The 13,663-nt window shown below is 45.3% G+C and overlaps 1 protein-coding gene across 6 annotated transcripts in view; it reads left to right on the top strand.

Annotated features, from left to right (window-relative positions):
- GTF3C1 (general transcription factor IIIC subunit 1) overlaps positions 1-13,663 on the top strand; it is a 79,224-nt gene that overhangs the window by 25,697 nt on the left and 39,864 nt on the right. For 5 of the 6 annotated variants that reach the window (XM_039492035.1, XM_039492032.1, XM_039492033.1 and 2 more), the window contains 6 exons: positions 5,970-6,123; positions 7,856-7,959; positions 9,621-9,793; positions 10,810-11,106; positions 11,744-11,889; positions 12,914-13,011. In XM_039492035.1, coding sequence (XP_039347969.1) covers positions 5,970-6,123; positions 7,856-7,959; positions 9,621-9,793; positions 10,810-11,106; positions 11,744-11,889; positions 12,914-13,011 — 972 coding nt within the window. The remainder of the gene's footprint in view (positions 1-5,969; positions 6,124-7,855; positions 7,960-9,620; positions 9,794-10,809; positions 11,107-11,743; positions 11,890-12,913; positions 13,012-13,663) is intronic. The other variant, XM_039492034.1, reaches the window with a different exon arrangement.

Here is a 13,663-nt window from a genome sequence, read left to right as displayed (position 1 = left end):
CCAACCCCTGCACTTCACTTTGAGCTGGTCTACACTGGGGGGCGGGGATCGATCTAAGATACACAACTTCAGCTACGCTATTCACGTAGCTGAAGTCGAAGTATCTTAGTTCGACTTACCTGGCCACAGCGGCTAGTTGACTGCCGCGGCTCCCCCGTCGATGCTGCTTACTCCTCCTGCCAAGGTGGAGTACGGGCGTCGATTCACGGATCGATTTATCGTGTCCAGACAAGACGCGATAAATCGATCCCCGATAGATCGATTACTACCCGCCGGAAGGTAGTAGAAGGTAGTAGCCTTCTTTGTCTCAGAGGGCTATTAGCTGTATGCCAGCAGCTACAAGTAACAAGAGTTCTGTCAAAGCACAATACATTTATTTTAGGATATGTCTGATACAATAAACATATAAACAATAAAAGGTCTAATTGCATATATAAGCTTCTTCGAGTGATGGTCCCTATGAGTATTCCACGTGTGGGTGCGGATGCACGCCATGTGCCACACCATCCAGAAGGGTTTCTTAGCAGTGTTAGTTGACCCGCACATACGTAGTGTGTCTCCTCATGCTCCCAGCTGAGGGTGTAAGAGGTAGTGTGGGGTGATGCCTCTCCAGTTCCCTCTTACTGCAGCATGGCCTGAGTCAGAACCCACTGTTCCTTCATGCTCTTTGTTTTCTGAGAATGACTTACTTCTGCCTAGTTGTAAATAGTTTGCACATAGTTTTTCTTAGTGTTGAGATCAGTTTTAGTATAATTAAACTCTTTAGTTCTCTTCCCCATTCAGGGACTGTATTTTGCCCCCCACCCCCATCTGGGACTATGCCCCAGATTCTGGTCTTAAAAAATTATTTCCTGCCTGCACTCCTTCTCTGTGAGCAGTGAGCACTGGCAATGCCTTTACTGCCTGGGTGAGGCGCACATTTCAGCTTACTCTGCTATCTGCAAATCCTTCTGCCCCAGACCTGGGAAGCCCACGAGCTCTGCCTTTGTAAATATCTGATGAAAGAAGCGATGAGACCCAGGGTGCACTCAGTCCGGGCTCGGGAGACCCTCCCTATACAGCACCCCTCCAAGCATAGATGACATTTAAATTATCCTACCACAGCTGAGCTAACGCCCCATTGAAATGTATGAGGCAGTTTGCAACCCTGAATGATTGTTTCGGGGTTTGCAGATGCAACCAGAAATCATTGCCATGGTGCACACTCCTTTCACATTTTCAAATTATTCTACCCGGCCATAAGCATTAAACTTACCTTTTTTAAAATGAAAGCTCAGATTTTTGGAAAACAGGATGGCAACCTCAGAAAAAGAGCTAAGTTATTCTTATGGCACAGCCAGCCCAGTTCAAGTCTCGGGTTAGTTACTGGCTTAAAATCAGAAAAAAATCTTTCCTACATTATGACATCAGGCACATACCACGCTGCAGTTGCTGTATGATAGCCACTGTTTCTAAACATGTCACAATTTAAGTTTGCCAGAGGATGTTGGTGACTAAGGGTACGTCTACACTATAGGATTATTCCGATTGTACATAAACCGGTTTTTAAAACAGATTGTATAAAGTCGAGTGCACGCGGCCACACTAAGCACATTAATTTGGCGGTGTGCGTCCATGTACCGAGGCTAACGTCGATTTCCGGAGCGTTGCACTGTGGGTAGCTATCCCATAGTTCCCGCAGTCTCCCCCGCCCATTGGAATTCTGGGTTGAGATCCCAGTGCCTGATGGGGCAAAAAACATTGTCGCAGGTGCTTCTGGGTACAGCCTCACCCCTTCCTCCGTGAAAGCAGCAGCAGCCAACCGTTTCATGCCTTTTTTCCTGGGTGAACTGTGCAGACGCCATAGCACAGCAAGCATGGACCCTGCTCAGCTCAAGACAGCAATCATGGATGTTTTAAAAACCTCGCGCATTCTCGTGCACTCAATGCTGAACTGGGACCTGCAAAGCCAGGCAAGGAGGCGGCGGCTACGGCAGCGCGGCGACAAGAGTGATGAGGACATGGACACAGAATTCTGTCAAACTGCGGGCCCCTGCGCTTTGGAGATCCTGCTGGTAATGGGGCAGGTTCTCATTGAATGCTGATTTTGGGCCCGGGAAACGAGCACAGACTGGTGGGACCGCATAGTTTTGCAGGTGTGGGACGATTCGCAGTGGCTGCGAAACTTTCGCATGCGGAAGGGCACTTTCATAGAACTTTGTGACTTGCTTTCCCCTGCCCTGAAGCGCCAGAATACAAAGATGAGAGCAGCCCTCACAGTTGAGAAGCGAGTGGCAATAGCCCTCTGGAAGCTTGCAATACCAAACAGCTACCGGTCAGTCGGGAATCAGTTTGGAGTGGGCAAATCTACTGTGGGGGCTGCTGTGATGCAAGTAGCCAAAGCAATCACTAAGCTGCTGCTACGAAAGGTTGTGACTCTGGGAAATGTGCAGATCATAGTGGATGGCTTTGCTGCAATGGGATTCCCTAACTGGTGGGGCAATAGATGGAACCCATATCCCTATCTTGGCACCGGAGCACCAGGGCACCCAGTACGTAAACCGCAAGGGGTACTTTTCAATGGTGCTGCAAGCACTGGTGGATCACAAGGGACGTTTCACCAACATCCACGTGGGATGGCCAGGAAGGGTTCATGACGCTCGCGTCTTCAGGAACACTACTCTGTTTAAACGGCTGCAGCAAGGGAATTACTTCCCAGACCAGAAAATAACAGTTGGGGATGTTGAAATGCCTGTCGTTATCCTGGGGGACCCATCCTACCCCTTGATGCCATGGCTCATGAAGCCATACACAGGCAGCCTGGACAGTAGTCAGGAGCTGTTCAACTACAGGCTGAGCAAGTGCAGAATGGTGGTAGAATGTGCATTTGGCCGTTTAAAGGCGCGCTGGCGCACATTACTGACTCGCTTGGACCTCAGCCAAACCAATGTCCCCATTGTTATTGCTGCTTGCTGTGTGCTCCACAATCTCTGTGAGAGTAAGGGGGAGACCTTTATGGCGGGGTGGGAGGCTGAGGCAAATCACCTGGCCGCTGATTACGCACAGCCAGACACCAGGGAGATTAGAAGAGCACACCAGGAAGCGGTGCGCATTAGAGAAGCTTTGAAAAGCAGTTTAATCACTGGCCAGGGTACAGTCTGACTGTTGTGTTTCTTTCTCCTTGATGAAACCCTCCCCCCACCTTGATTGACTCATTCACTGTAAGCCACCCCCCCCCCTTCGATCACAGCTTGCTTTCTAAGGAAATAAAGTCACTCTCGTTTAAAAATCATGTATTCTTTATTACTTAATTATAAAAAGAGGGAGAGAACTGACAAGGTAGCCTGGGTGGGGTTTCGGAGGAGAATACTAGGGAAGTAAAAGGCCACTATAAAAATTTCATAATTTCATAATAATGAGAGCCTTTTGGTTGGGCTGTCCACTGGGGTGGAGTGGGTGGGTGCACGGAGCCTACCCCCACAAGTTCTTACTCGTCTGGTGGGTGAGGAGGCTAAGGAACATGGTGAGGGGGGAGGGTGGTTATACAGCGGCTGCAGCGGCACTCTGTGATCCTGCTGACGTTCCTGAAGCTCCACCATATGCCGGAGCATGTCAGTTTGATCACGCAGCAGCCCCAGAGTTGCATCCCGCCACGGCAGATCTTCCTGCCGCCACCTCTCATCTCGAGCATCTCTCCTCTCATCTCGAGCGTCTCTCCTGTCCTCACGTTCGTCCCTCCTATCCTCACGTTGGTCCCTCCTGTCCTTATGGTCACTGGCATCTTTCCTGTACTTTGCTACCACGTCCTTCCACTCTTTCAGATGTGCTCTTTCATTGCGGATCACTTCCATGATTTCCGAAAACATTTCTTCTTGCGTCTTTTTTTTCCGCCGCCTTATCTGAGATAACCTTTGGGACGGAGGAGGGATGCTTGAAAAATTTGTAGCTGCATGAGGGAGGGGAAAAAGCGAGAGAAGTATTTAAAAAGATACATTTTAGAGAACAATGGTCATACTCTTTCACGGTGAACAACACTATTCACCTTACATAGCACATGTGTTTTCACTACAAGGTCACATTTTGCTTCTTAATATTGAGTGCCTGCGGCTCTGGTGTTAGAGATCTCACAGACGCAGGTCCGGGCATCAGAATTCAGCTTGCATGCGGCCATGGTAAGCCATTGTCTTTCGTCTTCTGCAGCCTTCATCTATCCAGCGCCCTCCTTTCCCAAATAGCAAGCAAAGCCCATTGAGTGCTGCTTCTTTCCTGTTAACGTGCAGCAGCAGAAACCACCCCGTGGCTGGTATCATGGAAGATCACTGCTAAACACCCCCCTTTCCACACACACACACCCCAACCGCGTGGCTGGTAGGAGGAAAGATCCCTGGTAGCCAAACGTGGAAAAGCGCAACGCCAATCGCCCACTTGGCCATCTCTGTCCCCTTACTTAAATTCCTGAATTTCAACCAGGTTACCATGAACGATATCACTCTCCTGAGGATAACACAGCGAGATAAAGAACGGATGTTGCTTGAATGCCAGCAATCACCGGGACCATACGCAACTAGGCTTTGTCATGCAATGATACCAGATTACTTGCTACATGCATGGCGTGGTCAAGTGTCCTACCATGGAGGACGGAATAAAGCAGCGCTGCCCAGAAACCTTCTGCAAAGGCTTTTGGAGTACCTCCAGGAGAGCTTCATGGAGATGTCCCTGGAGGATTTCCGCTCCATCCCCAGACATGTTAACAGAGTTTTCCAGTAACTGTACTGGCCGCGAATGCATCCCAAGTCCTCAGACCAAATTAATCATTAAAAAACGCTTGCTTTTAAACCATGTCTTATATTTACAAGGTACGCTCACCAGAGGTCCCTTCCATGGCTTCATTGTCTGGGATAGTTGCTTGGGAGGGCTGGGAGGGTAATTCCGTCAGGGTGAGAAAAAGCTCCTGGCTGTTGGGGAGAACGGAGTGCTGTGTGCTCTCTACAAGCTCGTCCTCCTCTTCCTCCTCATCTTCCCCGTCCGCAGAATCTTCAGCCATGGTTGCGATTACCACCCCCACCTCGGAATCCACGGACAGGGGTGGGATAGTGGTGGCGGACCCCCCTAGAATTGCATGCAGCTCAGCGTAGAAGTGGCATGTTTTCGGCCCTGCCCCAGACCTTCCGTTTGCTTCTTTGGTTTTCTGGTAGGCTTGTCTGAGCTCTTTAACTTTCACACGGCACTGTACTGAGTCCCTGGTGTGGCCTCTCTGCATCATGGCCTTGGAAATTTTTTCAAATGTTTTTTCATTTCATCTTTTGGAACGGAGTTGTGTTAGCATGGAATCCTCTCCCCATACAGCGATCAGATCCAGTACCTCCCGTGTAGTCCATGCTGGAGCTCTTTTTCGATTCTCAGGAGACTGCATTGTTACCTGTGCTGATGAGCTCTGCGTGGTCACCTGTGCTGATGAGTTCTCCACGCTGGCCAAACAGGAAATGAAATTCAAAAGTTCGCGGGGCTTTTCTTGTCTACCTGGCCAGTGCATCTGAGTTCAGATGGCTTTCCAGAGCGGTCACAATGGTGCACTGTGGGATAGCTCCCGGAGGCCAATATCGTCGATTTGCGGCCACACTAACCCTAATCCGACATGGCAATACTGATTTGAGCGCTACTCCCCTCGTCGGGGAGGAGTACAGATGTCGGTATTAAGAGCCCTTTATATTGATACATAAAGGGCTTCCTTGTGTGGACGGGTGCAGCGTAAAATCGGTTTAACGCTGCTAAATTCGGTATAAACGCGTAGTGTAGACCAGGCCTAAATGTTCCTTTCAAGCAGTGACAAATGGAGCTTTCAAATGTGGGTTGAGCGGCCTGCGGCAGTTTGGTGTAAGGTTAAAAATAGAACTAATTTTGAACACAAACTCACTATAGATTTTGCAGCTTTAAGCAGCATGGAAATGTCACTGCTGCTAAGAAGTGTAAAATGCTGTTTCATGTTTTAGGCTTCAGAAAATGATCATGGATCAGGAGAAGCAAGAAGGTGTTTCCACTAAATGCTGTAAGAAGTCCATTGTTCGACTGGTACACAAGCTTTCCCAAGAAGGGCTCCTCAGACTCTACCGCACAACAGTCATTCAAGATGGCATTAGCAAAAAGGTATCTTGTTGCTCTGAGTCTCTGCTGCTGGGAACTGTGGCAGCAAAAATGGCTGCTTATACTGCATATTATCAAGCTATTCTTGGCCATTTTTTAATTTAGAACTAAATGACATAACAGGTAGATCTCTCAGCATATTATATTAAATGTTCTCCAATGTCGACACCTATCAGGCCTTTCTTGTAGAAATACTTCGTTTTATTAGTAATACCCCCAAAAAAGCTACCCAGAAACTACAGTCAGCAAGCCAAGATTCCTCCTAATTAGTGCTTGGAGCTTCCCGTTGTCACTTCTCTGGCAACTGGCTGGTTGCTCCCTCTCGGCATAGTTCAGACTGTCAAACAGTTCCCCTCTTTAGCCCTCTCTTGGAAAGTAAAAGCATGTAAAAACTTCATAAGATAGCCTTTGGGGTTGAATTTTCCCAAGCTTGATCTTCATCCAAAATTGTGTGTGTGTTCTTTAAGTTTAAGCAAAATTAGTTGGGGATTGGTCCTGCTTTGAGCAGGGGGCTGGACTAGATGACCTCCTGAGGTCCCTTCCAACCCTGATATTCTGTGATTCTATGAAAATCTCTGCATCTGTTCTTGAGTTTTGTGGCAGTAAAAACAAATTCTTTAATTTGAAATAATGATTGGAACTTCCTTCACACAACTCAAACTGGTGCTTGCTATGTAAACAGTCTTCAGTGAGGAAGTGTTTACACAATCATGAGTGAAAATTACTGTTTGATAATGATCCACTGAAACTTACCCGCTGCGCATGCACAGTAGAAAGTTTATGAAATCTAAGTGCCTGACCTCAGAGAAGTCCTCAAGGTGCACTCCTTCTAATAGGAATTTGTTGGTTTTATGGACTTTTGAAGTCTTTCATACACTTTTCAGCCTATTACTAGCATTCAAGACCGGATGGGACCATTGTGACCATCTATTCTGACAACCTGTGTAGCACAGGCCAGAGAGCTTCCACAAAATAATTTCTAGAGCAGAGCTTTTAAAAAAAACATTGAATCTTGATTTTAAAATTGTCAGTGATGGAGAATCCACCATGACCCTTGGTAAATTGTTCCAATGGTTATTTACTCCCACTGTTAAAAATTTACACCTTATGCAGCCCTACATGGTTATGTTCCCCTATATGTATTTAAGATGTTTTTAAAAATTATACAGGTTTCAGCAGTTGAGGCAGTTTTAATTGCTTTTCTTGGTCTTATTTTTTACTTAAAAACTAGGAAACATTTCTAAATGTATATGGTTCTCAAATGTAGTATGGGCCACACCTACTTGTTCTGTTCCTCCGTCTCCCTCTGGGATATCAAGCCTCATGGGGGGCTCAGGTTTGAGGGCAGCTCCTGTCTCCTCTCTTCCTCTTATGTAGTTGGCTCCTTATCCCTGGGTCAAATCCTGCCCCTACTGAATTCCAGGGGAGTTTTGGTATTGACGTCAGTTGGGCCAGGATTTCAGCCTGGCTTCAGCTGCTTTTACTGGCTGCTCTTTACAGTGAAAAGTCCAGACAAGGCAGCTGGAAACAACTGCACCATGTGACCAGCCAGTTGATCATGGAGCATCAACAAGTGATGTGAAGATAACAGCTGGGGAACCGTTAACGTAAAACATAAAGGATGTGCAGGGCATCAGATAATACTGCTTTTGTATGGTGATTAATCTCTATTTGCTCTGACTCAGTATAAGTAAATCTCCTCTATACACTCTTCGGTTTTTACTTTGTTGTATAGGTAGAGTTTGTAGTTCACCCTTCGGTGAATCCTAATGACCCCCTGGTAAAAAGTGCCATTGAGCAAGTGCGCTTCCGGATCTCCAACTCAAGCACAGCAAACAGGCAAGTACTGACTACAATTCAGTGACTCCAATATTTGCAGTCTGAGATGCCTGTTATTTCCAAACTGTTTGTTCATTTCCTTAGTTGTGCCACCATATAATGCATAGGGCTATTCTGTGTTCTGTCCTTGAGTCTTGTTTGATTATTTATCTCTACATTTGTCTGTGGCACACCTGGGTGGAATAGCTGAGCCACTCTCAAACAGTGATGAATTTTTTGAAGTATTAGCTTCACTTTGGAGAAACTGAGGCACGGAAATTTGAGACTGGCTGAAAATCACGCAGGAAGTCTAATAGAGCCAGAAGTAGAACACAGACCTCTTAAATCCCAAGCCTTAACTCAAAGTCTAACCTTCTAAGCCTGGCAGTTCTGATTTTTCAGCAGGTCTGTCTGGTATCAGCCTCACTTGCTCTAGCAAATCTTAGGGACAGGTCCCAATTAAAGATCTTATGTCTAAAGATTGGGTTATTGTAAAGAGGCATGTGACGTCTGCTTTCTGTTTTTTGTTCGAAACTATGAATGTCTCATGCCAGATATACTTCACTGTCTCAGTGGTTACCTGTATCTTATTGTTGAACAGAGACAGCCTCCCCCTGATTGCTGCTTGCATATTTACAAAATCCAGGCCAAGAGGATACTTGACAGCCTCTTGATTGCTTCCCTCCCTGGTCACATGCATTCAAACAGTCCAGTGTGTGGCAGCGCATGAGAGCCACTGCTTCCTACACACACACCTATCCCGGGGGTCATGAAATACCTGATGGCCTCCTGACTGATTCAGAAATAGTACGGAAAGGACATCTCCCTGACTTCTTCCCCCATCACCTGGGGACCTACATGTCACTAGGAGGGGGGCCCTTCCTGCTAGCTTTCATGACACACCATTACCCAAGGGCTTGAGGTGACCCAGACTATCAACTGCGGCTGGAGGTTTCCTCCTCAACACTTCTTACCCCTTGCGTGGGGAGAACTGATTCCTGGAGCTGCTTTCCCGTTCGAGACTCACACTCCATTTAGATAGCAGGCTCACACATCTGTTCAGTGGAGGAGTCATACTTCACAACCTTAATCATTCCTCACTTACAGCTGTTGTCTCCTACAACATATGAAACTGTTACTATCCTTTGGAGAATCACAGCCTAAGGCAGCAGCACCTCTTGTTGCTCCCTGCACACTCTCCCTTTTGAAGCTTCTAGCTGATGCTCTCTGTGTTTGGAGTGACTTCTCTCTTGTAGCAGTCATAAGGGCTTGTCCTGGTGGCTTTGGGAATGGTGTTCTGTGTAGGGCTTTGGAGCTGTGCTCCACTCCAGGCAAAAACCTGCAGCTCCACTGCTCCGAAGCTGCTCTGGGCTCCGCTCCAAAGCCCTGGTTCTGTGCAGCCCACTCCATTGTCCATTCAGTGAAATCCTTTTGTTCTTTGCGAATAGACCCACATCCTTCACCAGGAGACCCCCCACTATTTCCCTCGTGAGAGCAAACATGGAAAAACCCTTTTCCTTAGTAATGATTTGCAAGGAGAGGAGTTAGTCTTAGTTTTGTGTGAAGATTTTCTTGCAGAACAGTGACTGACACCTTGGCTGGTGATTGTTTGCAGAATTAATTATATTAGTGCCTGTTTGACTTTACCAATATACCAATATTGATGTGTGATTTTTACATAGGATTAAAGTTCCCCAGACACCAACACCGCAAGAGCATTTAGAGGAAGATAGTCTGGGGCAAGAGACTGCTGCTGTATCAGGGGAAATGTATCACGCTGAAAATAATGGCCGGGCAAGGAAAACTGATGAGAAAATGGGCATAATGCAGCTAAAAAATTATCACCCTGTTACAGGTAAAACTAACTTCTACTCATCTGTCAGTTAATTCAGACAACTGGAGAAACTTTTTTCCATTTCTCACGTACAGGGTGTGAGAGATCCTCACACTTCAGATTTGTGCCCTAGAGTGAAATCCAGGTGGGAACTTCCTAGGTTCAGTGTGCCAAAGCCATTGGCAGTGAAATGTAGTTGCCCCTAGTGCTCCAGTAGTTCCTATGTGATGTGACTGCAGTTGGGAAAATGTTCCCATAGGTGGCTATGCCCAGCTCTTCATCAGCAATTAAAGACCCCCGTTCCATCCACAACAGGGATACTAAAACTATAGCTCAGTTGGTCACTTACTATAATATGGGGGGGAGGTTTTATAGCCTTTGCTACACATGCACTGTGTACTACTGTGCGACAATAAAGTAGTACAGAAAAATATGCGTTAGAGCATACTAAATCAAGACTGCAGTGAAGTAGAACAGTTGTAGGGGGTGCTGGCAACAACTCTTAAAGTTAGGATTGCTGATTGCTTTACAGAAATATTTATTGAACTTTTCTGCATCAACAACAATTTTACCATCCCCATCTAATAGTAGGCCAATACCGTTGTTTTGTTCCTGATCTACTTAAAAATTCCTTCTTGTTGTCCTGGGCTCTGCAAACCATGATTTTTTCCCTGATGTCTTTTAGTTTCCCTTATCAATTTTCCACACTTCATAACTTCTGATTTATATTGATTGCTGTCATCTTCTCCTTCCTTGTGTTTGTTATATATTGCATTTTTATTTCTAATTGTGTCCTTCTATTCCCCTCTTAACCGGAATGGTCTTTTACACAAAGTTCTTATTTGTGATTGTGGCTTTTGGGCCATCTGATAAACTCCTCTTAAACAGCTTCCAACTTTCATGCAAGTTTGTGTGTCTACATTTTTCCTCCCAATCAATTTAGCTTGTAATTTCCCTCAGTTTTAGGGAATTAGCCATTTTATCTTTTTAATCTATTCTGTCTTTGCATTCAGTGGTTCATCTTCTTTTCTTCGCAGTTCCAGGACTTGGGCGTTCCCTTGGCTTTCTTCCCAAAATGCCTCGTTTAAGAATGGTCCACATTTTCCTCTGGTACCTAATTTACGGGCATCCTTTAAATGGGCAGCAACAGAAAGCATGCTATGATGGTGAGAAAAGAGGCAGCCCGCAGGTACTAGACACAAACACTTTTGTACCTGAAACCCATCCAAGTGCATCAGGAGATGATGATGATGAGGTTTCACCAGAGACTACGTGCATGGGGAATCATGAAGTCCCTGCACGGGAGTCTGAGGTGGATCTGTGTAATGAGACAGGTAAGAACTGGCTCCTCATCAGACCAGGACTGTGTCTACATGGGGGAATTCTTGGGGTGGGGGAATCCTCACCACTTTTAATGCTAGTTACTCACTGAGCATATGCTGAAATGTTGTTACAATTGCTTGTAACACCACCTCCTCAAAGCTTACTTAAGGCACTGGCCCTCATTAAAGGATTGGTACTGCCATATTTTAGAATTTCAGACTTCAGCTGTGGACGCTGTAGCCATGATTACAATGTGGGGCACATATTGGAAATGGAGAACATGTACTTTTGCAAACTCCAAAAAGGAGGTGGTTTGGATCTAAGGCTTTTGACTGACCCGTTATTAAATGGTGGGCATAAGACAACAACTCACTGCCTGAGTATAGGAAGAAGATTCTTCTAAGCGCAGGTTATTCCATAATTGCCCATGGCAGGGATTAGTGCACCTCCCTCTGAAACTTCTGGTACTGGACACTGGCAGAAACAGGATACTAGTCTAGGTGGACTGCTGCTTTGAATCTGTATTGCAATTCCTATGTTTGTTTACAAATGTAGACCTGGTTTCAGATTTCCAATACTTAACTGGTCCCCAGATAGGACTAATAATTTTGTTCCATCTGTGACTCTAAACCAGCATCCTTTCTCTAGTGTATGTGGATGATATTTCGTGGATGCGCTACATCCCTCCTCTCCCAGTACACAGGGAATTTGGGTATGGCTGGGCTCTTGTTAGTGACGTTCTTCTTTGCCTACCTCTCTCCATCTTTATCCAGATAGTGCAAGTCAGCTACAAGGTACTGTGCTTTCGTTTTGCAATTTATATTCTATATGGTGTAATGTCCAGTGTTATTAACAGTACTTTACAAAGCAGCAGACATGCTTAGTCTGTATTATCTGCTCTTAAGACTATGTAATCAGTTTCAGCTGGTAATACATAGAAATTTAACTTCAGTTTTTGCCAGTTTGATTCCGGAAGAAAATAATCAATCCAAGATGAGCAGCACTCTAGTGCTATTGATTCATAGAACAATAATTTGCATGTGACTTATTGAAGACTTCACAGAACACAGCTTTTGCCTGGTAAAATGAATTAACATGAGTAATGAACAGTGAACTGTGACCACTGGGAGCTGCGGGGGGCCGTGCCTGCGGATGGTCAACGTAAACAAAATGTCTCGCGGCCCACCAGCGGATTACCCTTATGGGCCGCGTGCTGAAGGTTGCCGACCCCGATCTAGCCTGACTTCCTGTATAACACATTCCAGAGAGCTTCCCCAGACTAATTCCTAGAGCAGATCTTTTACAAAAACATCCAATCTCTATTTAAAAATGGTCAGTGATGAAGAAGCTACCTCCACCATGGGTAAATTGTTCCATGGCTAATTGCTCTCACTGTTAAAAATGTATGCCTAATTTTGAGTCTGAATTTATCTAGTTTCAACTTCCAACCAGCTATTGGATCTTGTTGTACCTTTTCTGGCTAGACTGAAGAGCCCACTATAAATATTTGTTCCCCATGTAGGTACTTATAGACTGTAAGCAAGTCACCACTTAGCCTTCTCTTTCTCAAATTAAATAGATTCAGCTCCTTGAATCTATCACTATATGGTATGGTTTCTAATCCTTTAATCATTCTCATGGTTCTTCTCTGAACATCCTTCTTGGTGCTGACATTTGTTGTTAAGAAAACAAATTCTGAAGGCAGTTGTCACTGAGTGTGATACTTTGAAGACTAGTTAATTTCAAGTAAGTGTTCTGATAAAATTTCAGTCAGTTTTCACATTTTGATAATCTTATCGTAAAATAATTTTTTTTTAGGTGGATGGGCTTGAGGATTTTTTAAACAATCCTCTAAAAAAACACACACTGATCAGATGTCTTCCGAGGTCAGTCCGACAGCAGCTTCTTTATAAGAGGCAAGTACCTGTGTTGGTGGGATGTGTCAAACTAAGTGGCTGTGGGGAGGAATTGGGGCTGTTGATTGTTCTCCCAAAGACTACACTGGGCAAACTCTTTGTCCAGAAGAACTTTATGCTCTAAAAGATGAAAAACAGACGGGTAAAGTGACTGGGATCTAGGAAGGTTGTCCATGTCTTCAGAGAACGAACAAATTTTTCACATCAATCAGGTCTCCAGGGATACAGGGAGCATTGCGACAGGTGCTGTTCTAGGCTCATTCAGAATATCAGATGGTTCAGGGCATGTGGTCAGTGAAAGAGCAGTGCCAACTGGCTAGCACTCTGGCCTGGATAGTTCACCTTATGGCACTGTCTTCTCGCTTCCCAAAGGAGAACATCCTGATTTGGCACTTAACTCATCCACCATGCTGTGTCAGCAAACAGAGTGGCACAGGCAACTTTAAATCTGGAATTTCCTAAATTTTGGGTTCTTGATTTTACAACTGTAATGTTTTTAGTGTACGTTTCTAAATTTTAATAAAAAGCCATATGAGAGAACAGAAATTTCATCATGTGGGACTGTATCAACCCACCACATGAGTCAGCAGGACTAGAACCTTTAGCTAAACAGCACAGACTTCCATTTGAACTAGTGTGTTGGTGGTAGCAC

Source organism: Mauremys reevesii, linkage group 10, assembly GCF_016161935.1.
Source record: "Mauremys reevesii isolate NIE-2019 linkage group 10, ASM1616193v1, whole genome shotgun sequence".
Lineage (NCBI taxonomy): Eukaryota > Metazoa > Chordata > Testudines > Geoemydidae > Mauremys > Mauremys reevesii.
Note: the sequence above shows the minus strand (reverse complement) of the source record. Positions and strands in the feature narration are given on the sequence as shown.